General features: G+C 45.1%; 1 protein-coding gene across 1 annotated transcript; it reads right to left on the reverse strand.

Moving 5' to 3' along the window:
* Positions 1-8,777: 8,777 nt before the first annotated feature.
* PNRC1 (proline rich nuclear receptor coactivator 1) lies at positions 8,778-26,937 on the reverse strand. Its single transcript, XM_077289741.1, has 2 exons — positions 26,464-26,937; positions 8,778-10,474 (listed from the first exon to the last, which is right to left on the reverse strand). Exons 1-2 carry the CDS (start codon positions 26,686-26,688, stop codon positions 10,019-10,021), a joined length of 681 nt encoding a protein of 226 aa, XP_077145856.1. The 5' UTR covers positions 26,689-26,937; the 3' UTR covers positions 8,778-10,018.
* Between the last annotated feature and the right edge of the window lie 303 nt (positions 26,938-27,240).

The raw sequence follows: 27,240 nt of genomic DNA on the forward strand, positions 1-27,240 counted from the left end.
CGTTTAGAGCATGCTGATATAACATGAGCTGAATCACCACAATAAAAACACAATCCATTTTTCCGCCTATAATTTTGCCGTTCACTTCTGGACTGAATTCTATCACATTGCATAGTCTCAGGTGCCTGTTCAGAAGACACCGCCAACTGGTGCACGGGTTTGCGCTCCCGCAAACGCCGATCAATCTGAATGGCCATAGCTATAGACTCATTCAGACCTGTAGGCGTAGGGAACCCCACCATAATATCCTTAATGGCCTCAGAAAGACCATTTCTGAAGTTTGCAGCCAGGGCGCACTCATTCCACTGAGTAAGCACCGACCATTTCCGAAATTTTTGACAATATATTTCCGCTTCATCATGCCCCTGAGAGAGGGCTAATAAAGCCTTTTCAGCCTGAATCTCCAGGTTAGGTTCCTCATAGAGCAATCCCAATGCCAGAAAAAACGCATCCACACTGAGCAATGCAGGATCCCCTGGTGCCAATGCAAATGCCCAATTCTGAGGGTCGCCCCGCAGGAAAGATATTACAATCCTGACCTGTTGAGCAGGGTCTCCAGAGGAGCGAGATTTTAAAGAAACAATTTACAATTGTTCCTGAAATTCAGGAAGGTAGATCTATCTCCAGAGAAGAACTCTGGAATAGGAATTCTAGGTTCAGACATGGGAGTGTGAACAACAAAATCCTGTATGTTTTGAACTTTTGCCGCGAGATTACTCAGGCTGGAAGCCAAACTCTGGACATCCATGTTAAACAGCTAAGATCAGAGCCATTCAAGGGTTAAGAGGAGGTAAGAAGCAGCTAGACAGCAATTAAGGGCTAGGCAGCAAAACTCTGAAGGGAAAAAAAAAAAAAAAATTTCCCTTAAACACTTCTTTTTCTCCTGCTTCAGCCCAAACAATTAACACTTTGTAGGCCGGCTATACTGTCATGAATCCCCAATGGCTAGGGATAGCACAGGACAAGCAAAGTACAAATAAATAACGGACGAGCTCTAGGGTGATGGAACCTGGGCTGACCGCTGCCCTACGCCTGACAAACGCAACTAGAGATAGCCAGGGAGCGTGCCTACGTTGGTTCTAGACGCCACGCACCAGCCTAAGAGCTAACTAGTACTGCAGGGAAAATAAAGACCTCACTTGCCTCCAGAGGAATGAACCCCAAAAGATATAGTTGCCCCCTCACATGTATTGACGGTGAAATGAGAGGAAGGCACACACATAGAGATTATATATAGATTTAGCAAATTGAGGCCCGCTGTAAACTAGAAAGCAGAACGATACAAAAGGGGACTGAGCGGTCAGCAAAAAACCCTAATCAAAAAACCATCCTGAGATTACAAGAACCCATGTGCCAACTCATGGCACATGGGGAGAACCTCAGTCCACTAGAGCTACCAGCTAGCATAGAGACATAATAAGCAAGCTGGACAAAAAAAACCAAACAACTGAAAATCAGCACTTAGCTTATCCTGAAAGATCTGGGAGCAGGTAGGCAGGAACCAAACAGAGCACATCTGAATACATTGATAGCCGGCAAGGAAATGACAGAAAGGCCAGGTAAAATAGGAAACACCCAGCCTCTGATGGACAGATGGAAACCAAAGGCCGCAACCCACCAAAGTCACCCAGTACCAGCAGTAACCACCAGAGGGAGCCCACAAACAGAATCCACAACACAACAGGATTTAAGACATAAATCCCAGTGTAGTAAAATGATGGTTTATTTTGACACGATTCGAAGTACAAAGTTACTTCTTCAGGAAAAAACACATGTATATATGTGTTGGGGTTAGGGTTGGAGTTAAAATTTGGGGGTTTCCACTGTTTAGGCACATCAGGGGCTTTCCAAACGCGACATGGCGTCCAATCTCAATTCAAGTCAATTCTGCATTGAAAAAGACAAACAGTGCTCCTTCCCTTCAAAGCTCTTCCATGCGCCCAAACAGTGGTTTACCCCCACATATGGAGTATTAGCGTACTCAGGACAAATTGGACAACAACTTTTGAGGTCCAATTTCTCCTGTGACCCTTGTAAAAATAAAAAATTGGGGGTAAAAAAATCATTTTTGTGGAAAAAAATGTTTTTTATTTTCACGGCTCTGCGTTATAAACTTTAGTGAAACACTTGGGGGTTCAAAGTTCCTACAACACATCTAGATAAGTTCCTTGAGGGGTCTAATTTCCAAAATTAGGTCACTTGTGGGGGTTTTCTACTGTTTAGGCACATCAGAGGCTCTGCAAACACAACATGACGCCCGCAGACCATTCCATCAAAGTCTGCATTTCAAAACGTCACTACTTCCCTTCAGAGCCCTGACATGTGCACAAACCGTTTTCTCCCACATATGGGGTACCAGCGTACTCAGGACAAATTGGACAACAACTCTTGAGGTCCAATTTCTCCTGTGAACCCTTGTGAAAATAAAAAATTGGGGCTAAAAAAATCATTTTTATGGAAAAAAAAAATATTTTTTATTTTCACGGCTCTACCTTATAAACTTCTGTGAAGCACTTGGGGGGTTCAAAGTGTTCACCGCACCTCTAGATAAGTTCCTTGGGGGGGTCTAGTTTTCAAAATGGGGTCACTTGTGAGGGGTTTCCACTGTTTAGGCACATCAGGGCCTCTCCAAACGCGACATGGTGTCCGATCTCAATTCCAGCCAATTCAACAGTGAAAAAGTCAAATGGCGCTCCTTCCCTTCCGAGCTCTGCCATGCGCCTAAACAGTGGTCCCCCCCACATATGGGGAATCAGTGTACTAAGGACAAATTGCACAATAACTTTGGGGGTCCACTTTCTCCAGATACCCTTGGGAAAATGAAAAAATTGCAGGCTAAAATATAATTTGTGTAGAAAAAAGAGATTTTTTATTTTCATGGCTCTACGTTATAAATGTCTGTGAAGCTCTTGGGGGTTTAAAGTAGTCACCGCACATCTAGATAAGTTCCTTGGGGGGGGTCTAGTTTCCAAAATGGTGTCACTTGTGGGGGATTTCCAGTGTTTAGGCATGTCAGGGGCTTTCCAAACACGACATGGCGTCCAATCTATTTTCCAGTCAATACTGCATTGAAAAAGTCAAAAGTCCTTCCTTTCGGAGCTCTGCCGTGCGCCCAAACAGGGGTTTACCCCCAAATATGGGGTATCTGCATATTCAGGAGAAATTGCACAACAAATTTTGTGGTTCATTTTCTCTTTCTACATTTGTGAAATTTAAAAAAACTGGTTCTAAAATAAAATGTTTGTGAAAAAAGTTAATGTTCCTTTTTTCCTTCCACATTGCTTCAATTTCGGTAAAGCATGTAAAGGGTTAATTAACTTATTGAATGTGGTTTTGAGCACCTTGAGGGGTGCAGTTTTTAGAATGGTGTAACTTTTGGGTATTTTCTGTCATGTACACCCCTCAAAGTGACTTCAAATGTGATGTGGTCCCTAAAAAAAAAAAAAAAATGGTGTTGTAAAAATGAGAAATAGCCGGTCAACTTTTAACCCTTATAACTTCCTAGCAAACAAAAAAATTTTGTTTCCAAAATTGTGCTGATGTAAAGTAGACATGTGGGAATTGTTATTTATTAAGAACTTTTTGTGACATACAGTATCTCTGATTTAAAGGCATAAAAATTAAAAGTTTGAAAATTGCAAATTTTCGCCATATTTCCTTTTTTTCATAAATAAACGCAAGTCATATAGAAGAAATGTAACTACTAACATGATGTACAATATCTCACGTAAAAATCTTAGAATCAGCGGCATCCTTTAAAGCCTTACAGAGTTATAACCTCATAAAGAGACAGTGGTCAGAATTGTAAAAATTGGCATGGTCATTAAGTACAAAATTGGCTCTGTCGCTAAGGGGTTAAAATGAATCTATTGGCATTTTGTGATCCCGGTTACCAAATGTTGCTATCACTACTGTATCTCATAATATCCTTATTGGAAAAAATGACCAAGTATGGGATTGACAAGGCTACGATTAGATGAATACTTGCTCAGTGATCGTACTCAAAGATTGGTAATAAATGGTTGCACATCCAATTGGAAGAGTGTTTCAAGTGGGGTACCATAAGGCTATGTCCTGGCCCCAGTGTTGTTCAACATTTTTATAAATGATCTACAGCTCTTGCAAAATTAAGAGACCACCACATCAAAACCCTGTCATGGGCAGCCCAATCTCCAGACCTGAACCCCATTGAAAACCTCTGGAATGTAATCAAGAGAATGATGGATAGTCACAAGCCATCAAACAAAGAAGAACTGCATAAATTTTTTCGCCAAAAGCAGTGTGAAAGACTGGTGGAAAGCATGCCAAGACGCATGAAAGCTGTGATTAAAAATCATGGTTATTCCACAAAATATTGATTTCTGAACTCTTCCCGAGTTAAAACATTAGTATTGTTGTTTCTAAATGATTATGAACTTGTTGTCTTTGCATTATTTGAGGTCTGAATGCCCTGGTTTTTTTTTTTTTAAATTTGACCATTTATCTTTGTCTGAAAAAAATACAAAATTTATTGCTTGGAAATTCGGAGACATGTCAGAAGTTCATAGAATAAAAAAACAATTTACATTTTACTCAAAAATATACCTATAAAGAGAAAAATCAGACAAACTGAACATTTTGCAGTGGTCTCTTAATTTTTGCCAGAGCTGTAGATATAGGAACTGAAGGTAAGTAAACTAATCAAATTTTGCAGATGATGCAAAGCTAGGAGGGATAGCTAATATTGATGAGTGAATATACTCATTACTCGAGATTTCCAGAGCACGCTCGGGTGCCTCCGAGTATTTTTTAGTGCTCGGAGATTTCGTTTTTCTTGCCGCAGCTGAATGATTTACATATGTTAGCCAGCATAAGTACATGTGGGGGTTGCCTGGTTGCTAGGGAATCCCAACATGTACTTATGCTGGCTAACAGATGTAAATCATTCAGCTGCGGAGAAGAAAACTATATCTCCGAGCACTAAAAAGTACCCGGAGGCACCCGAGCGTGCTCAGGAAATCTCGAGTAACGAGTATATTCGCTCATCACTAATAGCTAACACTAGAGAAGACAGAGTAAGGATTCAGAAGGATCTAGATAAGCTTGCACAATGGGCAGTTGCTAATAGAATGGTATTTAACGGAGAAATGAAGATTCTACATCTGGGCAATAAAAACGAACATTACCGGTACATCTTGTGAGGCAGTGACCGGTGTTATATGTGAGTGTCGCTATGTGTCCCCCAGGATGCGCTCAGAAGCGTATTAGATCCGCTGGAGTGCCTTGTGTTCACAGCAGGGTGCCTGTGAGTCACAAGGCAGAATAAAAGTAAGTTTGAGCCTGGTCAAGCTATTTGACCAAGGAATTGTTCAAGAAAACCCTGTTTGGGCTTTTATTTTTTAAACAGACTGCAGGAAGGTAGTGGAGCCAGTCCTTTTCTTCCAGCCTAGATCTTACAAGTGGCCCATGGCCACAGAGTCTGGCAGAGAGTAAAAAAAAAAAAAACCCTTCAGGAGGGTTTGGGTGTGTCAGTTTTTGTCTTGCAAGGAGACAGAGCAGTTGGTCTGCAGAGCACTCCTTGTGTGAGGCAACACAGGATCAAGAGGAGCTAAAAGGGTCTGGCACCCCTGCCTACACGGCAGTGTGGACGCCCATGGCAACCAGTCCCGAACTGTCTTTTGTTTTCCCAGCTGCGATCCGGAGGATACAGTATGCTGTGCACTGTGTGAGTTTTTGGACATTAAACACGTTTTGTTTAGAACTTGCTTGGGTCACTGCCTCATCACTGCACAGAGTGGACTCCGCCGCACTACAAGCTATAGAATTGGAGGAATAGAACTAAGCAACAGCACATGTGAAAAAGACTTGGGTATACTAATAGCTCACAGACTGCACATGAATCAACTGAATGATCCATTATTTCCTATTAGCCCTTATAAAAATTAAAAACTTGGGGCTTAAACAACATTTTAGTGGTAAAAATGTAATATTTTTTTATTCATCGCCCAATGGTGTAACATAGTGAGGCACATGTGGTGCCAATATGCTCACTGCACCCCTAGATGAAGTCATTGGGGGATGTAGGCCTCTTGTGAACTCAGTCTGGCGTCAGTTATATTGTCCTCGCCTGGCTTTCTGACCCTGTGTACCTGTGCACTGTCTGCTTGTAGATGCTTGTTTGTGTATGACCCGGTCCGTTTACCTTTCTGTGTTTGTCTTCCGTTTTTGTACTTTCTGCATCTCTCTGGTTTTGACCCCGGCTAGACCCTGACTACTTCCCTGTCCCCTCCAGTACAGCTCTGATCTCTCTGGTTCTGACTCCAGACTGGCCCTATGTCCCTCTCTGGTACCTGTGTCATCCTCTGATTAAGACCTGTGCCTGTCCGACATTGCCTCTGCTTCCACCGCCGGAGCTTAGTTATCCGGGGCTCCAGGTTGCCTCCGCCCCCGACCACTCCCCCAGCGGTCACGGGCTTCGGGTCCTGCACGCCTGAAGCACATCTCCGGGATCCTTGACTGCCTCCCGGATGCTGCCCTCCCTATTCAGGACACTCGCACCGGGCTAGTTTGTAAGTATCATGCAGTGTGCCTGACACCTCATATTGGGTATCGGCATACTCAGAAAAATTGCATTACGAATTCCTCAGGGGAAAGTGTTGGATATAACACACGTTAGGGCTGAGGGTTGGAAGACAGACCTTACCGCAGTATATTTCTTGCAAATATATTCAGCACTGTCTCTGCACACTCTATACCCCCTACTTATCCAGGTTGATTGTATATTGATCCTGTGACTTCACTGTCTGCATGTGGTTTGTGGAGTTTCACTTTACTCCCACATACATGCAGCGTGCGCAAGCATTAAGTGAGGACCTATGTGCAATAGCGTTTTTGCTATCAATTCTAAGGATTATGTGCAATAATTGATTGTTTTCCTTGCACTGAGCAGAGCCTTATAATTACTGTATGAGCACTTGCGGGGTGGAAATTACAATACTTTGAGACAGCCATATTCTATTTAATTATACATATACGTTACACAATTTTTGTATATGGCTGCCCAATGTACTGTTTTTCTACCCCTTGGGGCAACATTGATTGTCGGTAGACCTGCATATTTAACCCATTTTTCTACAAGTATATAAGGCTACGTTCACATTTGCGTTGTGCGCCGCAGCGTCGGCGCCGCAGCGCACAACGCAAACAAAAACGCGGCAAAACGCACGCTAAAACGCTGCGTTTTGCGCCGCATGCGTCGTTTTTGCCCGCAAGTTGGACGCAAAAAAAATGCAACTTGAAGCGTTTCTTGCGTCCAACGCTTGCGGCCATGCGGCGCAAAACGCAGCACAACGCATGTCCATGCGCCCCCATGTTAAGTATAGGGGCGCATGACGCATGCGGCGCCGCTGCGGCGCCCGACGCTGCGGCGCTGACCGCAAATGTGAACGTAGCCTAACCTGGGAATACTAGGTCTGTACCGTTCTCGTCCCTCATATCGGAAGTTATTATAGTTGCGTTGTATTGTCTATTTTTAGAATTTTTCAATAAAGTATACTATAATTTTTATGGATGGTAGCGTTCATTCTGACTACTGGAAGCATTGGTTATGCGACATAGTGGTAGTCCTGCTGATCTATCATTTACCCTAGTGACCCAATATTACAATATGGATCACCGCTTTTGATTTAAACTGTACATAATTGTATGAAGTCCTTTGGTATGTCCCAATTATATGCATTTCACCAGTTATACCCATATATAAGGCAGCTCACACTGCCATTATATTACCCCAAAGAAGCCACATTATGTTGGAGATTTAGTTCCTATATGTACTTTTTATAAAACATGCTTTATTGATAACTGTGCCATACCGAATATATTGGTTGACTATTTTCTCTAAGGGTATGTGCACACGATCCGGAGTTGGTGCGGGTTTGACACTGCATACTTATGCGTTTCGAGGTTCGGCAGCCGCAGCGGTGCATTTTGAGGTTCGGCAGTCGCAAAGGTGCGTTTTGAGGTCCGGCAGCAGCGGCGGTGCATTTCGAGGTTCGGCAACCGCAGAGGTGCGTTTTGAGGTCAGGGAGTTCGAGGTTCGGCAACCGCAGAGGTGCGTTTTGAGGTCAGGGAGCGCGTTTGGAGGTTAGGCAGCTGCGGCGGTGCATTTGGAGGTTCAACAGCCGCGAAGGTGTGTTTGGAGTTTAGGCTGCGTTTCGAAGTTCAGCAGTCACGGAGGTGCGTTTCGAGGTTCAGCAGCCGCGGAGGTGCGTTTCGAGGTTCAGCAGCCGCGGAGGTGCGTTTCGAGGTTCAACAGCTGCGGCGGTGCGTTTCAAGGTTCAACAGCCGCAGAGGTGCGTTTCGAGGTTCCGCAGCCATTTTGCTTCTAATCAATTTAAAAATCATTCTAGTTTTATTGAATATACTTTTCTGGACTTTATTTTTTCCTGATACATCTTGCTCCTATTTTGGGTATGGGAAGGGTCATCCTTTCGGTCCACCATCTGGGACACCTACTGGCAACTTTACACATCTGTGTGCTTTTAAATGATTGTCATTTGTTGATTTGTACTGCTTTCTTTCTATAGAGATTGTGATAAACATTTATTATGTATTAGGCTGTCCGGTCCTCCTGTTAACAAATGCATGTTTCATTCTTTTGGTTAGATCATACTGTTGCTATGCATGTTTATCACTCCAAATTATAATTTAGGTTGTGCCCACCTACTTTTACTATTAGCATGAAAGCCTTTATGAGACGTAACCATTCATACTGACAATCACCACATCAAATACAGATGGGGGGGCCAAATTACTTTATTTAATTTAACTATAACCAATTTATGTGGTAGGATACAATCATTATAGACTCACATCGGGAATATATCAGATTCCAGTGTTACTTTGTGCAGTGCTTTACAAATGCGACATTAGTGCAATATATTTTGAGATACCTGTTTTACCAGACAGTAGTACTTTCTTCAACTGCCGAAATAGATAAAACAGGTGCAATGGCGATGGTCCAAAAAGTGCTTCCCATTTCATTTAAAGGGCGCAGTCAGACGGCTATATAAATCTGACCGAAATGCTCGGACTGGCTGTGCCTCTCCCAACCCAAACGTGACTGCTGCATAGAAATATATGAAGTTGTCATGCTCGGATCGGGAGAGCCACTGGCCAGTCTATGCATTTTACCTGATTTATAAGGCTATCTGACTGCACTCTAAAGGGACTAAGTGCTAGAAATTTGGATAATTAACATAGTAAGGCTACTTTCACACTAGCGTCGGGCTCGGTCCGTCGCAGTGCGTCGGGCCGAGGTCACCGACGCTGGCGTTGTCTCCGCCGCACAACGGGGGCAGCGGATGCATTTTTCCAGCTCATCCGCTGCCCCATTGTGAGGTGCGGGGAAGTGCGGGGAGGTGGGGGCGGAGTTCCGGCCGCGCATGCGCGGTCGGAAAAAGCGGACCGTCGTGAGCAAAAAACGTTACATGTAACGTTTTTTGCTCCCGACGGTACGCCACAACACGGCGCAACCGTCACACGACGGTTGCGACGTGTCAATGCGTCGCTAATGTTAGTCAATGCAGAAAAAACGCATCCTGCAAGCACTTTTGCAGGATGCGTATTTTCGGCAAAACGACGCATTGCGACGTATTGCAGTTAACGCTAGTGTGAAAGTAGCCTAAATACGGATTCATAAAAGGGAAGTCCTCTGTGTATTAATTTGACTGTAGCGAAACCTTGTCACCTTACATATAAAACACATCGGTTTCTGTAGTCAGGTCAAAATACATACCTTTATAACAAAACTAAAAATTTACTTGGAGTATAAACGAGGCTATACACATATTACACTGTGTACACTATTTACACAACCATACAAAATATAATACTACAGTTCTGTACAGAAATGTAAGATGTAAGGTCCATTTAAGTTCCTGCACAAAAAAGTTCCAAACTTGGAAAAATGCTGGACATCGCAATTGGGTCTGTAATAAAATGTTCATTAAAAGAGCGCTTCTAGCACAATTCTGGACGATTACAGCTGGACTTTCAATAGGGTTTTCAAATGATATGTCATTAACTCCTTATGTTGGTCGGAATACTGACCATTTATACCCATCCAGTGACTTGGAGGCTTTGGGAGCACACTTGGGGATGGTGGATCACTAAATTTTGCTCCTGCATAATTGATCTCCTTTTCAATTTCATCCTGGGTATACCCTTCTTTTTTCATTTTGATATTCTGGACATTTTCAGCACTCGTTAATGGTTTCTTTTCAACTTTCTGAACAGACCTATTTGTAAGCTCAGAGTCCATATGAAGCCTTTCAGCCTTTTTCGGGGAATTGCTCTTTAAAGACTGAATATTACATTTATTCTTCTGTTTGTGGAGACTACGTTGCTCACATCGAAGTGCTGCTGGACTGTGGGAGGTATTGTTTTTTTCTGATTTAACAATCTTCTTGTCAGTCTTCACTCTTGTTTTTAAAACCTATTCATAAAAGATAAAAAAAAAAAAATTTTTACTCCTGATATATCAAGATGAAATTCAGAAATATAACACTTCTTAGACTAGGCTCACACACACAGGCTTTTTATCATTAATTTTTTGGGGCAAAAGCCAGAAATAGATCCGAACTTAAAAATTCTATGTAATTCGCAAGAAAAAATACAGTACAGACCAAAAGTTTGGACACACCTTCTCATTTAAAGATTTTTCTGTATTTTCATGACTATGAAAATTGTACATTCACACTGAAGGCATCAAAACTATGAATTAACACATGTGGAATTATATATGTAACAAAAAAGTGTGGAACAACTGAAATTAGGTCTTATATTCCAGGTTCTTCAAAGTAGCCACCTTTTGCTTTGATGACTGCTTTGCACAGTCTTGGCATTCTCTTGATGAGCTTCAAGAGGTAGTCACCGGAAATGGTTTTCACTTCACAGGTGTGCCCTGTCAGGTTTAATAAGTGGGATGTTTTGCCTTATAAATGGGCTTGGGACCATCAGTTGTGTTGTGCAGAAGTCTGTTGGATACACAGCTGATAGTCCTACTGAATAGATAGAATGTTAGAATTTGTATTATGGCAAGAAAAAAGCAGCTAAGTAAAGAAAAACGAGTGGCCATCATTACTTTAAGAAATGAAGGTCAGTCAGTCCGAAAAATTGGGAAAACTTTGAAAGTGTCCCCAAGTGCAGTGGCAAAAACCATCAAGCGCTACAAAGAAACTGGCTCACATGAGGACCGCCCCAGGAAAGGAAGACCAAGAGTCACCTCTGCTTCTCAGGATGTTTGAGTCACCAGCCTCAGAAATCGCAGGTTAACAGCAGCTCAGATTAGAGACCGGGTCAATGCCACACAGAGTTCTAGCAGCAGACAAATCTCTACAACAACTGTTAAGAGGAGACTTTGTGCAGCAGGCCTTCATGAAAAAATAGCTGCTAGGAAACCACTGCTAAGGACAGGCAACAAGCAGAAGAGACTTGTTTGGGCTAAAGAACACAAGGAATGGACATTAGACCAGTGGAAATCTGTGCTTTGATCTGATGAGTCCAAATTTGAGATCTTTGGTTCCAACCACTGTGTCTTTGTGCGACGCAGAAAAGGTGAACGGATGGACTCTACATGCCTGGTTCCCACCGTGAAGCATGGAGGAGGAGATGTGATGGTGTGGGAGTGCTTTGCTGGTGACACGGTTGGGGATTTATTCAAAATTGAAGGCATACTGAACCAGCATGGCTACCACAACATCTTGTAGCGACATGCTATTCCATCCGGTTTGCATTTAGTTGGACCATCATTTTATTTTTCAACAGGACAATGACCTCAAACACACCTCCAGGCTGTGTAAGGGCTATTTGACCAAGGAGGAGAGTGATGGGGTGCTACGCCAGATGACCTGGCCTTCACAGTCACCAGACCTGAACCCAATCGAGATGGTTTGGGGTGAGCTGGACCGCAGAGTGAAGGCAAAAGGGCCAACAAGTGCTAAGCATCTCTGGGAACTCCTTCAAGATTGTTGGAAGACCATTCCCGGTGACTACCTCTTGAAGCTCATCAAGAGAATGCCAAGAGTGTGCAAAGCAGTCATCAAAGCAACAGGTGGCTACTTTGAAGAACCTAGAATATTAGACATATATTTCCAGTTGTTTCACACTTTTTTGTTAAGTAAATAATTCCACATGTGTTAATTCAAAGTTTTGATGCCTTTAGTGTGAATGTACAATTTTCAGTCATGAAAATACAGAAAAATCTTTAAATAAAAGGTGTGTCCACACTTTTGGTCTGTACTGTATATATAAAACAAACAAACAAAAAACCCCCACAATAATACCAGGGGTACTCATCCAGCCTCACAATTTTTTTTTTTTTTTTTTTTTTTAATCAAAGTGAGCAGTTATATACACCAAAAATTGGCACCAGTGTAAACGACAGCTTGTCCTGCAACAAATAAACTCTAAGGCTATGTGCACACGTAAGAAAAGAGGTGCAGAATTTTCTGCACAAAATCTGCATCTCCTGGCAGAATCCACAGCTGCATTTTTTATGCGTTTTTTGTGCAGATTTTATTTCTATAATGGAGGGGTGCAGAAACGCTGCAGAACTGCACAAAAGTGACATGCACTTCTTTGAAATCTGCAGCGTTTCTACTTAGATTTTTTTGCACCATGTGCACAGCTTTTTTTTCTTCACATTGATTTACATTGTACTGTAAATCACAGTGCAGTTCTGCAGCGTTTCTGCTGCAGAAAAATCTGCTGCAGATCTGCACCAATTCTGCACTAAATCTGCATCGTGTGCACATACCCTAAGGGTACGTCTCCACGGGCCGTATTGTCGGCGCTTTGGACGGAGCGGAAACCCCGCCCAAAAGCAACGCCCCCTGAGCGGTGATTCCAGATGTGTTCATTGAACACATTTGGAATCGCCACACCCTACACATAGGACTGTGTTATTTACCTTGTGGAGACGTAGCGTCGCCGCAAGGTAAACAGACATGTTGCGGTCTAAAAAGACGCGCCGCATGTCTGGAAACGCAGGGCCGCTGGATGCGTGTTCGCACGCATAGTGGAGATGGGATTTCATAAAATCCCCTCCACTATGCTGTAACATCTGGACGCTGCGGATTGAACGCTGCGGCTGTAAGCAACATTAAATCCGCAGCTAGTCCGGCCAGTGGAAACATACCCTTACACAACAGTCTACGGAAAAATAAAACAAGTTATGGATCATAAAGATTAGTCACTGTCGTTATCGCATCACCCTGCAGAATAAATTTACAGGGATTATCCAGAACTTTTGGGTTTCTTATGGGGCCCAAGAACTTATCGGCAGGTAGTTGTTAACTACCTACCTGTTCTGTCCTGTGATGATTGGTTCTCGCCCATAGAAGTCACAGACCACTCCTGCTTCCTGCGACGTCTTGCTGATTGAACAGATCCTTCTCTTCCGCTGTCTGTCTGCTGGTTTCATGCTATCTGCCGGAAGCCGGCCGTCAATCAGCATGACAACCCACCGACAGAGCAGAAAGAAAAAGCTCTGTCTGACCCTAAAGAAAGCAAGCTAATCAACGCCTGAGCCAGGAGAGATCGACATAGGGTAGAACAAGCAGCTAGTTAGCTACTACCTGCAGATCAGTTCACAACCCCATAGCAAAAAAAAAAAAAAAGTCCAGGATAAACTAATGCAAATTAAATTGTGAACAGTGTTTTAAAAAAATAAATACAGAATTGCTATTTCGTTTGCACATTACTTTTATTACACTTTCAAAAAAGTGTAATCAAAAAAGGTGTATAACCACCAAAATGGGACCAACGAAAATTACATCTTGTCATAAAAAAAAAAAAAGCCCTCATACAGCGGCACTGAAAGAAAATTGTTAATCATATGGCAACACAAAAAAACAATGATTTTTTTTGTTGAAAAGTAATGAAGCACAAATAAAAATGTCGCCATAATTATACTGACCCCAAGAATAAAAATATCATCTTATTAGTGCAGAATGTGAACAGAGAAAATTTTTTAAAAGGGAACCGGTCACGTCCCCTGTGCCCTCCAATCCATCAGAATTCAGCTATTTGCGATTAAAAATCGAAGGTGAGCTAAGCCCACCGGCATCAGGGGCTTATTTACAGCATTCTGTAAAGCTGTAGATAAGCCCCTGATGTATCCTGAAAGGTGAGAAAATAGGTATTAGACCTACCGGTAATTAGGTTTCCAGGAGTCCATCCTGACAGCACCCTGGAGGACGTCCTCCTCCCCTTGCTGGGACAGGAAACACACGAGAGTTCAAAAGGTCATGTCCCACCCCCAATCCTCAGTGTTGTAACAAGAACCGCCTCATGGAAATGCAGAAAAAAAAATTACTTTAATGGTAAATAGAACATATTACATCATATGCCAGGAACGTATTACATCATATGGCAGTAACATATTACATCATATGCCAGGGACATATTACATCATGCATATAAATATCAACCAGGGAGGGAACAACCAGTGCTGTCGGGATGGACTCCTGGAAACATAATTACCGGTAGGTCTAATACCTATTTTCCAGGACGTCCCTCCTGACAGCACCCTGGAGAGTACCAAAGCACTTCCTCAGGGTGGGATTACCGCTTAAAGAACTTTTCTCCCAAACGCAGTATGTTGACCAGACAAAACATCAAGTTTATAATGTTTACAAAAGGTGTTCGCACTAGCCCATGTTGCTGCCTTACAAATTTGCTCTAGAGAGGCGCCTGCCCTCTCAGCCCAAGAAGTAGCTATCCCTCGTGTAGAATGCGCATGGAGACCCTCTGGAGGTGGGACCCCCTCTTACTGGTAGGCCTCAGAGATCACGGACGTGATCCAACGAGCGATAGAGGCCTTAGAGGCCCTCTTTCCTTTATTCTTTCCTCCAAACAGAATGAACAAATTTGGGTCAATGCGCCACGAGTTGTTGGCTGCCAGGTAGTCTAAGACTGCCTGTCTGACATCAAGTGAATGAAGAGCTTTTTCTTTTACATTAGCCGGGTTATTACAAAAAGACGGTAACACGATTTCCTGATTTCTATTCTTAACCTATCCCACCTTTGGGATAAATGAAGGATCCAGTTTAAGGATTAAACTATCCGCTCTAATCTGAAGGTACGGGTCCCTAGTGCACAGGGCTTGAATTTCCCCCACCCTTTTAGCCGTGGTGACGGCCACTAAGAATGCTGTTTTACGTGTGATGATTGATATGGGCATATCAGCCGAGGCGTAACCATCTTTACAAAGGAATCTGAGGACCAAGTTAAGATTCCAGGAAGGCGACAATTGCCTAATGGTGGGGCGCAACCTCTGGGTGGCTCTGATAAATCTAATTATCCACGGGTGAGCTGCTAGGGGATAGTCAAAAAAAGAGCTAAGTGCCGAGATCTGCACTTTCAAGGTGCTTGGTTTAAGACCTTTGTCAAACCCAGCCTGCAGGAAATCTAGAATTCTGGGTAAGTCGGGAGTGTCTGCCGTAACCTCAGGCCTGCCACTCTCCAGACAGAAACGCTTCCAGATCTTTAGATAAATTGCCAATGTGACTGGCTTCCTACTAGATTTAATAGTGGCTATCACCTGGTCCAACAGACCTCTTGCCTTCAGGATGTCCCTTTCAGGATCCATGCTGAGAGATGGAGTTTCTCTGGGTTCGGGTGATACACTGGACCCTGGTGGATTACGTCTGCCCTGAGAGGAAGCTCTACTGGGCGCTCGATTGCCAGGTCTACTAGAAGAGGGAACCAGCTCCTTGGCCAGTATGGAACGATCAATATAACTCGAGCTCGATCCTCCTTGATCTTTCGGAGAACAGCTGGGATCAGTGCCAGAGGTGGGAATGCATATGAGAGAGGTTCCGTCCAGTCCTGGCTCAGACCGTCTATCCCTTCCGGGAGGTCCCGTGGGTTCAGAGAGAAGAATCTTGAGACTTTCGAATTTCTTCTGTCTGAAAATAGGTCTATACTGGGAGTTCCCCAGCGAAGACATAAATCCTGGAAGATATAATGGTTGAGTTCCCACTCTGTTGCAAACACCCGTCTCCTGCTCAGATAGTCTGCTATGACGTTCTGGGAGCCCTCTAGGTGAATTGCCGAAATGGATAGGACCGAATTTTCCGCCCAGCAAAATATTCTTCCCGCAAGATCCTGAAGCGGATGGTGTCTTGAGCCTCCCTGATGTTTCAGGAAAGAAACACTTGTTACGTTGTCGGATAGTATCCTGACATGGCAATTTGCAAGAGTGTCTCGATTCCTTCTCAAGGCCTCCCAAACAGCATACAGCTCTTTGAAGTTGGAGGAGCTGTGAATGACATCTGCTGGCCACCTCCCTTGTAGGATCCTGCCTTTTAGATGAGCTCCCCAGCCCCAGGCACTGGCGTCTGTAGTGACTACTACGTAGGGGGCGGTAGACCATAATACTCCGATTCTTAGCTTTTCTGGTTGTGTCCACCAGAGGAGAGACTTTCGTACTGGATACGTCAGCTTTAAAATACTGTCCAGAGAAGACTGACGATGGTCCCATCTGGAGAGGATTAATCTCTGCAGAGGTCTTGAATGGAACTGTGCCCATCTGACACACGGTATGCAAGCTGTCATTAGGCCTAGTACTCTCATGGCCATCCTTATTGATGTTCTGCGTTCTAATAGGAGCCTGATTTGAATCTGAATTGCCTCCAGCTTGTTCTCGGGTAATAGGGATATCCTGTTTCTTGAGTCCAGACACACTCCCAGGAAGGTCTTCCTGTGTTCCGGAGTCAGGTCGGATTTCTGCCAGTTTATGACCCATCCTAATTGTTCCATCACGGATACAGTTCGGTTCCTGTGGTCTGACAGAATCTCTGGCGTTCTTGCTACCAGGAGAAAGTCGTCGAGATATCGAAGTATTATGATCCCCTGGGTTTCTCAGGAAAGCGACAATCTCTGACACCAGCTTTGTAAATATACGAGGTGCTGAGGCAAGCCCGAATGGAAGGCATTGAAACTGGTAGTGACAGGTCCCGGACGGCAGAACTACCGCAAACCTCAGAAGCCTCTGAGATGAGGGGTGGACAGGGACCTGATAATAGGCACTCTTCAGGTCGAGCGTGCACATCACAGCATCCCGGTCTATGAGGAGAATTGCTGATCGTATGGACTCCATACGGAACCTCTTGTACCTGACCCAGGCATTCAGAGGTTTCAGATTTATTATCGTGTGAGAGTCGCCGGATGGTTTTGTTATGGAAAATAGGGAAGAGTAGTGACCCTGGCCTACTTCTAGTGGCGGAACTGGAATTATGACTTCTGAGGAAAGCATATCCTGTAAGTCTATCATCATAGGAGAGTCTCGCATGACCACCGTAGGTACGATGTATCTGTCTGGGGGAGGGGAGTAGAGCGCGATACTGTATCCTTCTGACACCGTCCGAAGGACCCACTGATTTTGAGTGATTCGGGCCCAATTCTCGACAAAGTGGCAAAGCCTTCCCCCGATAAAAGTGGCGTCATTGTGACTTAGAGGAGGGGCTGAAGAAGAAACTTCTGTTCTTATTGCCCTGGCTACGGGAACCCCTATTAGATCCTCTATTGGATCTACCCCCTCTGAAATCGGACTGTCTTCTGAAGGGAAACCCCCTCCGAAAGGACTGAGACCTCTTAAGCTTATCCTCCGGAAACCCCTTCTTTTTATCAGAGGCAGACTCTAGTATCTAGGGAAGGACCAAATACCCTTGCTCCTGAGAAGGGGATTGAACATAGCTTGGATTTAGAGGCATTATCGCCTGACCAGGATCTCAGCCAGACCGCCCTTCTAGCCGCGTTGGATAATGAGCCACTTCTAGCTGAAAATCTGACCGATTCAGCTGTCATGTCGGACAGAAAAGCCATGGCTGATCTCATAATAGGAAGAGAACTCAGAATGTCGGACCTCGGGGTTTTATTGGACAGATGCTCTTCCAATTGACCCATCCATAGGTACATAGATCGGGCCACCGAGGTGGCTGCTGTTAGTCTTAATTAGGGCCGCGGACGATTCCCAGGCCCTCTTTAGCAGTATGTCGGCTTTTCTGTCCATGGGATCGCGCAAATTGGATGAGTCCTCGAATGGTATGGCTGTCTTTTGGCAACCTTTGCCACTAGAACGTCTATTTTGGGAATCTCTTCCCATAGTTTGACTTCTTCCGGCTTGAATGGTAGACGAGCCTTGAAGTCCTGAGACAAAACCAGCCGACGTTCTGCCTCCTTCCATTCCTCCAGTATCATGGCTTTAATATGCTCACTAACAGGGAAGACTGTCTGCCGACGTGACATAAGTCCCCCGAACATCAGGTTCTGCCTGGATTGTGGCTTAGATGTCTCTTCTATCTGCATTGTGCTTCGCACAGTCTGCACAAGATCATTCGTCTCCTCCGCCTGGAAGAGGTATTTCCTCTGGTACTCCTGGTTCCCTGAAGGAAGCTCCCCTTCTTCTTCTGGGTCAGACTTGTCCTCAGAACTAAATTCCGGCTCTCTTAGGTCTCGCTCCCATCTGGCTCTCTTGCGGCCGGGAATGGTGCTGGCAATACTGGAGAAGGAAGCCTGAATTTCTTCCCGTATTAGGGACCTAATTTCTGACAAAAGTGCAGACTGTTCGTCCCTCATAACCTTAGATGTGCAATCTGCACACAAGGTTTTGCCATGAGTGTCCGGAAGCTTCATGTGGCATATAGGACATCTGTTGGATTTTGCAGAGACCTTGCCGGATTTCTTATCTTGACCGGGTGGGGGGGTTCCCTTATCCTTAAATGACATAAGATAGGGAGTAAGCGATGGGGTAAGCCTGCTTGTGCGTGCAGTTAGGGAAGTCTGCGCTATGCGCACTTACCCCCTCCTCGGCTGGCATGTCTCCTTCTATGGCGATTCCCGAGGTAGCAGGTCCCCGCAGCTCACAACGCTGGACAGAAGCGCCTCAGCTGCTATGCGTTACCACGCTGGAGCACACACACTTCCCCCGCTCTTACAACGTCACCGGAAGTGACGGTAACGGATGCCGAGATACCGGAAGTGATGCGGTTCCCTGGGAGTTTCCAGAAGACGTCGTGCAGGGTGCCACACCGCACAGGATGCCGCGACTCCCTGCCGCATGGAACCGCATCCGCGAGCCTTCCACCGGGAGGAGCGGCTGCCACCAGGAGCTTCGTCCTGCTCCTGGTCTTTGGAGCAGAGGGACCCCCCACTGGAGGGTTCCTACCCTGAGCCTCTTGACAGGGGGAAAGGTATTGGCAAGCCGCACGATCCCCCTGAGCTCCGGTAAGCTGCGCAGCTTCTCTTGTGCGTCCCTCCTTGCAGGGACAGGAAAAACACTGAGGATTGGGGGTGGGACATGACCTTTTGAACTCTCGTGTTTCCTGTCCCAGCAAGGGGAGGAGGACGTCCTCCAGGGTGCTGTCAGGAGGGACGTCCTGGAAAAAGAGGTTAGATTATACTCACTCAGGGGCATTTCCCGCTGCGGTCCGATGGGCGTTGCGATCCAGTCCGGGGCCTCCCATGTTCTTACGATGATGTCCTCTTCTTGTCTTCACGCTGTGGCTCCGGCGTTATTTGTCTGCCCTGTTGAGGGCAGAGCAAAGTACTGCAGTACGCAGGTGCAGGGCCTCTCTGACCTTTCCCGGCACCTGCGCACTACAGTACTTTACTCTGCCATCTACAGGGCAGACAAAGTACGCCTGCACCGGAGCGTGAAGACAAGAAAAGGACGTCATCGTAAGAAGATGGGAAGCCCCGGACCGCGACGCCCATCGGACCAGAACAGAACCGGGACCGCCCCTGGGCAAGTATAATCTAACCTCTTTTTCTCATCTTTCAGGATACATCGGGGGCTTATCTACAGCATTACAGAATGCTGTAAATAAGCCCCTGATGATGGTGGCCTTAGCTCAACTTCCATTTTGGGGGCGACAGGTTCCCTTTAAACTAGTCCTACCTGTATGCCTCATTAATGGTCTTGTTGTGGTGAAATGATAAATTCTGTCTTTATGCTAATTATTTCTTCCAGGTTCCTGGGAGTGTTGTGCCTGAAATAAATTCCTGCCTCCTGTCATCATTTCAATACTACTCTGCATGACAGTTACAGCCCCCGCAATCCTGCGCCCTGCACTCTCTCAGAAATACATAACTCATCCTCCCTTCTGTGGACACTGCATTCAGGGATCTTCTGCGCAGGCGAGTCACTGTGACCTCCTGTGTGCGTGCCGATAAGGTGCTCTCTCCACTTCCTCCCTGCACAGTCATCGCTAGGAACCATATGTACAAAGTGATGACTATGCAGGGAGGAAGTGGGGAGAGCATCTTATTGGTGCACACACCGGACGTCAAAGTGACTCGCCTGCACAGAAGATCCCTGAATGCAGTGCCCATAGAAGAGAGGATGAGGTATGTATTTCTGAGGGAGTGCAGGACGCAGGATTCCGGGGCCATAACTGACGCTGATGGAAGGGGTGTCGTATTGTAATGAGGACAGGAGGCAGGGATTTCTTCCAGGCAACACATGCCCCAGAGCCTGGAAGAAATCATTAACAAAGAAAGTGTCACGATAATATAAATATGCCATATTATGAGTATAGTTCTAGAAGGTTCCATGGCACACACACACACACACACACACACATGCTGTGGGCTCTCTGTCCCCCCCTCTTCAGCTGCACAGGAAACTTCTTTTCACTACACACACTGTGCAACTTGATACCAATGTGCAGCAGCCCCCCACTGAGTAGTTTATGGCTTTAAGCTGGCTAAAGGCAGCTATAGTACCATGTGCTCTTTTGTTCATGTAGAAACTTAATAGTAAGGCATAACTTAACCCCAATTAGTGACAGAGATATGAAAGTTATATATTTGGTATTTTCAACAATAGGGCTACACACCCGTGCGTTTTCTAAGAGCAGCGCCAACCAGAAACTGGTTACTGCTTCAGGCTAGTTTCACATTTGCGGTTAAGTCCGCAGCGTATTGTCCGCAACAGCAAACGCATGCAAAAACGCATGCAAACGTCTGATAACGCAGCGTTTTTTATCCGCATCAGCTTACACATGATGGTAAAAAACCGCAGCGTTTGCATGCGTTTTTACATATGTTTGCGCTTTTAATACGCATGCGTTTGATACTTCCAGGAGGGTGCGTCTTTAATGGGCATGTCTAAATCAGTTCCTGGACATGCGCAGTCCGAAGTACGCAAGTGCATCAAACGCATGCGTACACAAAGACATGTGTATGCATGCGTTCCCATAGAATGTAATGCGTTTTTTTTGACGCCTCTAAAATTACTACATGTAGCGTTTACCGCGCCAAGCTGCAGACGACAAAACGACGCATGCGTCGTCAAACGCGGCACAACGCAACCAATCGCAGACACATGCATCCCTAATGTTAAAGATAGGAAAACACAACGCATGTGGAAAATTGCGGCACAAACACTGAGGACACAACCGCAAATGTGAAACCGGCCTAACGGGCTCATATCCAGTTCATGTTTGGGCTCAAATTAACGCCCAGCTCATGCCCGGAAGAATGGTAGTTCCAAGGTCGCTATACGGGGTGCCATCCCCAAGCTACGACTGCTAGCTTTCAGTACGCTTCAGTCCCTCTGAGAAAAGAGGAGCGCATTTCATAACGCAGCCCACTCAGTGATGTCACGACCAGAGGGTATATCTTAAACCTGCTGAGTTATGAGTCAGCTTTTGCCCAGGAAAAGAGATAACAGCAGCTCTGCAAGCTGCTCTGATGCATTTTGATGTTGCTCCTCCCACCAGCCGCATGGTCAGCCATGATCTGAAATGATACGAGAGAAGTGTTTTCTTTCAACTTTAGTCCCTTTTTATTTGTAATCATTCTGTATATACATAATTGCCTAATTTTATCATATCTTTTACACTTTTGTAAACACTGCCTACCTTTTGGAGTAAAACATAAAATTGCTAGCTTCGTCTCTCCTTGCTCTATAACGTACTGTCACGTTCTCTGAAGTAAGTTACGCTACTAATTGGGTTGGCTCCTGACCCATTACCAATTTAGGAATAGGAGCTGGTGGCAGCGGAAAGTGTCCTGAGCAGTTGGGAAAACTGGTAGCGGCGGACGGCATTGATAATTCTTGCTCCCGCCTGAGTGGGAGTAGTTACATTGCCCTCGCTGCAGTGTGCCCATTAGCCAGTACATAGTAAGGCTGCCTTTCTGGCGACTAATTATCCTAGGTGCAGTACCCCCGTCTAACTTCAGGAAAGAATCAGGGCAACCAAACAACCCCGGTTCCTGACATATTGGTGTCAGCGGTGGGATGATAAAAATATCCTCCCTGGGATTCATTACATATTGGTGGCAGCAGTGGGATATTTTTACAAAAACTCCTGACGAAAAAAAAAAAAAAAATTGTTCCAATAAATAAACACATTTGTGTATCTGTCCCAGTAGTTAACCGCTTCAGTGAACACCATAAAAAAAAAAAAAAAAAAAAAAAAAAAAAAAAGAGAGGCAAAACAAATGCTTGATCATCATATCGCCGAACAGAAAGTGGAATAGCACGCGATCAAACAGATGGATATAAATAATCATGGTACTGCTGAAAACGTCATCTTATCCCGCAAAAAAAAAAAAAAAAAAAAAAAAGAGCCGCCACACAGCGTCATCAAAAAAATAAAAAAGTTATAGAGCCCTCAGAATAAAGCGATGCAAAAATAATTGTTTTATAGTTTATATTGTAAAAAAGCACCAAAACAAAGAAAAAAAAAAAAAAAGAGGTATCTCTGTACTGACCCGAAGAATAAAACTGCTTTATCGATTTTACCAAACGCTGAACGGTATAAACGCCCCCCCCCCCCCCCAAATGAAATTCATGAATTGCTGGTTTTTGTTAATTCTGTCTAACAAAAATCGGAATAAAAAGCGATCAAAAAATGAAATGTGCCCAAAATGGTACCAATAAAAACGTCAACTCGTCCCGCAAAAAAACAAGACCTCACATGACTCTGTGGACCAAAATATGGAAAAATTATAGCTCTCAAAATGTGGAGACGCAAAAACTATTTTTTGCAATAAAAAGCATCTTTTAGTGTGTGACAACTGCCAAACAAAAACCCGCTATGAAAACCTGCTATAAATAGTAAATCAAACCCCCCCTTTATCACAGCCTTAGTTAGGGAAAAATAATAAATTTTTTTTTTAAAAAATGTATTTATTTCCATTTTCCCATTAGGGTTAGGGCTAAAGTTAGGGTTGGGGCTAAAGTGAGGGTTGGGGTTCGGATTACACTTACGGTTGGATTAGGGGTGTGTTCGGGTTAGGGGTGTGGTTAGGGTTGGGGAGGTTTCCACTGTTTAGGCACATCAGGGGCTCTGCAAACGCAACATGACGTCTGATCTCAATTCCATCCAATTCTGCGTTGAAAAAGTAAAACGGCGCTCCTTCCCTTCCGAGCTCTCCTGTGCGCCCAAACAGTGGTTTACCCCTACATATGGGGCATCAGCGTACTCAGGACAAATTGCACAACTTTTGGGATCCAATTTCTTTTGTTACCCTTGAGAAAATAAGAAATTGGGGGCGAAAAGATCATTTTTGTGAAAAAAAATGGTTTTTATATTTTTAAGGCTCTACATTAAAAACTTCTGTGAAGCACTTGGGGGTTCTACTAGATAAGTTCCTTAGGGGGTCTACTTGATGTCACTTGTGGGGGATTTCCACGGTTTAGGCACATCAGGGGCTCTCCAAAAGAGACATGGCGTCCTCTCTCAATTCCATCCAATTTTGCATTGAAAAGTCAAATGACGCTCCTTCCCTTCTGATGGGGTATCAGCGTACTCAGGATAAATTGTACAACTTTTGGGGTCTAATTTCTCCTGTTACCCTTGGTAAATTAAAACAAATTGGATCTGAAGTAATTTTTTGGTGAAAAAAAGTTAAATGTTCATTTTTTTTTTTTAAACATTCCAAAAATTCCTGTGAAGCACCTGAAGGGTTAAAAAACTTCTTAAAGGGAATCTGTCACCCCCAAAATCAAGGGTGAGGTAAGCCCACCGGCATCAGGGGCTTATCTACAGCATTCTGTAATGCTGTAGATAAGCCCCCGATGTATCCTAAAAGATGAGAAAAAGAGGTTATATTATACTCACCCAGGGGCGTTCCCGCTGCTGGTCCGGTCCGGCGCCTCCTATCTTCATCAGATGACGTCGTCGTCTTGTCTTCAGGCTGCGGCGCAGACGTACTTTGTCTGCCCTGTTGAGGGCAGAGCAAAGTACTGCAGTGCGCAGGTGCTGGGTCTCTCTGACCTTTCCAATGCCTGCGCACTGCAGTACTTTACTCTGCCCTCAACAGGGCAAAGTACACCTGCGCAGGAGCCACAGCCTGAAGACAAGATGACTACGTCATCTGATGAAGATAAGAGGCGCCGGACCGGCCCAGCAGCGGGACCGCCCCAGCAGCGGGACCGCCCCTGGGTGAGTATAATATAACCTCTTTTTCTCATCTTTTAGGATACATCGGGGGCTTATCTACAGCATTACAGAATGCTATAGATAAGCCCCTGATGCCGGTGGGCTTACCTCACCCTCGATTTTGGGGGGTGACAGATTCCCTTTAAATGTGGTTCTAAGCAACTTGAGGGGTGCAGTTTTTAGAATGGTGTCACTTTTTGGTATTTTCTATCATATAGACCCCTCAAAGTGACTTCAAATGTGATGTGGTCCCTAAAAAAAAATTGTGTTGTTAAAATGAAAACTCACTGGTCAACTTGTAACCCTTATAACTCCCTAACAAAAAAAAAAAAATATGTTGGTTCCAAAATTGTGCTGATGTAAAGTAGACATATGGGAAATGTTACTTATTAAGTATTTTGTGTGACATATCTCTGTGATTTAAGGGCATGAAAATTCAAAGTTGGAAAATTTCGAAATTTTCGCCAAATTTCCGTCTTTTTTTCACAAATAAACGCAAGTCATATCGAAGAAATGTTACCACTATCATGAAGTACAATATGTCACAAGAAAACCGTGTCAGAATCACCGGGATCCACTGAAGCGTTCCAGAGTTATAACCTCATAAAGGGACTGTGGTCAGAATTGTAAAAATTGGCCTCATCATTAAGGCTATTTTCACACTTCTGTCTTTTGCCCTCCGTCATTATGGGCAAAAAACGAATACTGCAAATGTGCTTGCAGGATGCGTTTTTTGCCCATAGACTTGAATAAGCGACGGATCGGCACACGTCGCATCCGTTGTGCGACGGATGCGTCGTGTTTTGGCGAATGCGACGCACCAAAAAAGTTCAATGTAACTTTTTTTGTGCGACATGTCCGCCATTTCTGACTGCGCATGCGCTGCCGGAACTCCGCCCCCACCTCCCCACTCATCACACTGGGCAGCGGATGCGTTGTAAAACTGCATCCGCTGCCCACGTTGTGCTAAATTTAGCACAACGTCCGTCAGTACGTCGGGCCGACGGTTTGCGACAGCCCCGTACCGATGGAAGTGTGAAAGTAGCCTAACATGCAAACCTCCCTTGGGGGTAAAGGGGTTAATCACACATAGCTGAATGCTGATGAATTGGAGGGCATGGGGGACCTGACAGGTTTCCTTTACAATAAAAACAAACACACACGCCCCAGAATTGTCACTCATCCCCATTTCTCTCTATAGACAGTCAATTAAACAAACCTTAGATTTTGATTTTTCTTAGTAAATTAAAAATATAAAAACAATAGTGGAAGATATTCTCCCCTGGCTAAGCTGTGCTGTAGGACTACTCCAGTTCTAGTGCACTGCAGTGGGTGCAGCCAGCCCCCTGTAATGTTGGGATAGCCTCCATGGGGAGGTCCTACAGAGATGAGAAAAGTGAAACACACAAGGTAAAAGATGAAAAAAGAAAATGAATCCAGGAAGGGCCCTTTATCTGGTTGGTTTCACCTCTACATGCAGTTAATAAAAGTTAGACAATAAGCTATACAGACCCAAAATACTGCCCCTGAAAATGCAACGCATCCTGCAAACAGCAAGCCCTCGTAACGTCAGGCTGCTGGAAAAACAGAAATACTCAGGCTGCGTTCAGTCAGTAGGCTACTTCTGTACTTGTAAACCAGAACCTGCAGTGGGCGAGAAATGCAGAAGTGGGGCATATGTTTCTATTGGACTTTTCCTCTGATTGTCCCATGCCTGGATTTGGCTTACAAATGCTGAAAGTGTGAATGTGGTGCAAGGCTCCTGGGAAACATGAAAAAAACAAACACACACAAACGTTCTGCCGTAATGGCACAAATTGGGCTAGTCCTTAGAGGGATTGTCTAGTCTCAGGAGACAAGGCTGTGATCCCCATGTGACAACTAGTCCTTTCTAGTGAAGGGGAGGGGGATGAGACTAGTTGTCACATGACCACAACTATGCAAATACCATCCATGCGGTCACATGACCGGGTCTCGGTAGAGCGGACAACCCCTGTAAATGGGGGAAAGCAGCCAGCGTACACACCTCTCTTCGCAGCTGCCGGTACTGGGCCGCTCGCTGGGGCTCCGGGCTGGGGCTCCTGGCTGCAGTCTCTCCTGCGCCTCTCTGCAGCGGGTTGTGATGATGGAGTCGGGTAGGGAAAGGGGTCGTTCGGACTTTATTCTTCCTTCGCTTCCTGCGGCCGCAGCTCCTCGCTCTGCTCACACTACTCCCCCGCCTCCGGCCGCCGCCTCCTTGGGGCTCGGACATGTCGGGCCGTGTCACAGAGCGCACAGGACAAGGCTGTGTGTGTACTGTCACCTTCCAGCTGTTGACGATCTGCCCGCGTCCAGCTTGCTCCCGGACACTGACCACTGTCCTACGTACACAAGTACGGGCTCTGGGGTCGTCACACAAGATGTCGGCTGTGGCTCCCACCTCTTCGGTTGTGTTTTTGTTTCAGGCCACGCCTCTGCGCGTTCCCGCCGCCGCCACATCCTGAGGCGCCTTCCCGCCCACTGTGAGGTAATGCTGGTGCGCTGGGTTCCCGCTCGTTCCCGCCGCCCGCTGGTGCGCACGCGCACGGTGTGACTGTGCAGTCAGTGATGTGGGTAGCGCCCCCTGGGGGTGAGAGAGCCCGGTGCACGCTTCCTCACAGAACATGGCAGAGCGGTGGCCGTGGGCAGGCTCTTCACGGGGAGTTTTCTCCCAGACATTGGCGCATAATCAAATAAGCCTCCAATTCATTTCAATAGAAAAATGCAACCTTATTCATGGGAGAGGAAAGACTAGTCATACTAATTCTAGAAGTGTAAGAAAAAT

The sequence above is a fragment of the Ranitomeya variabilis genome, chromosome 2 (assembly GCF_051348905.1).
Source record: "Ranitomeya variabilis isolate aRanVar5 chromosome 2, aRanVar5.hap1, whole genome shotgun sequence".
Taxonomy (NCBI): domain Eukaryota; kingdom Metazoa; phylum Chordata; class Amphibia; order Anura; family Dendrobatidae; genus Ranitomeya; species Ranitomeya variabilis.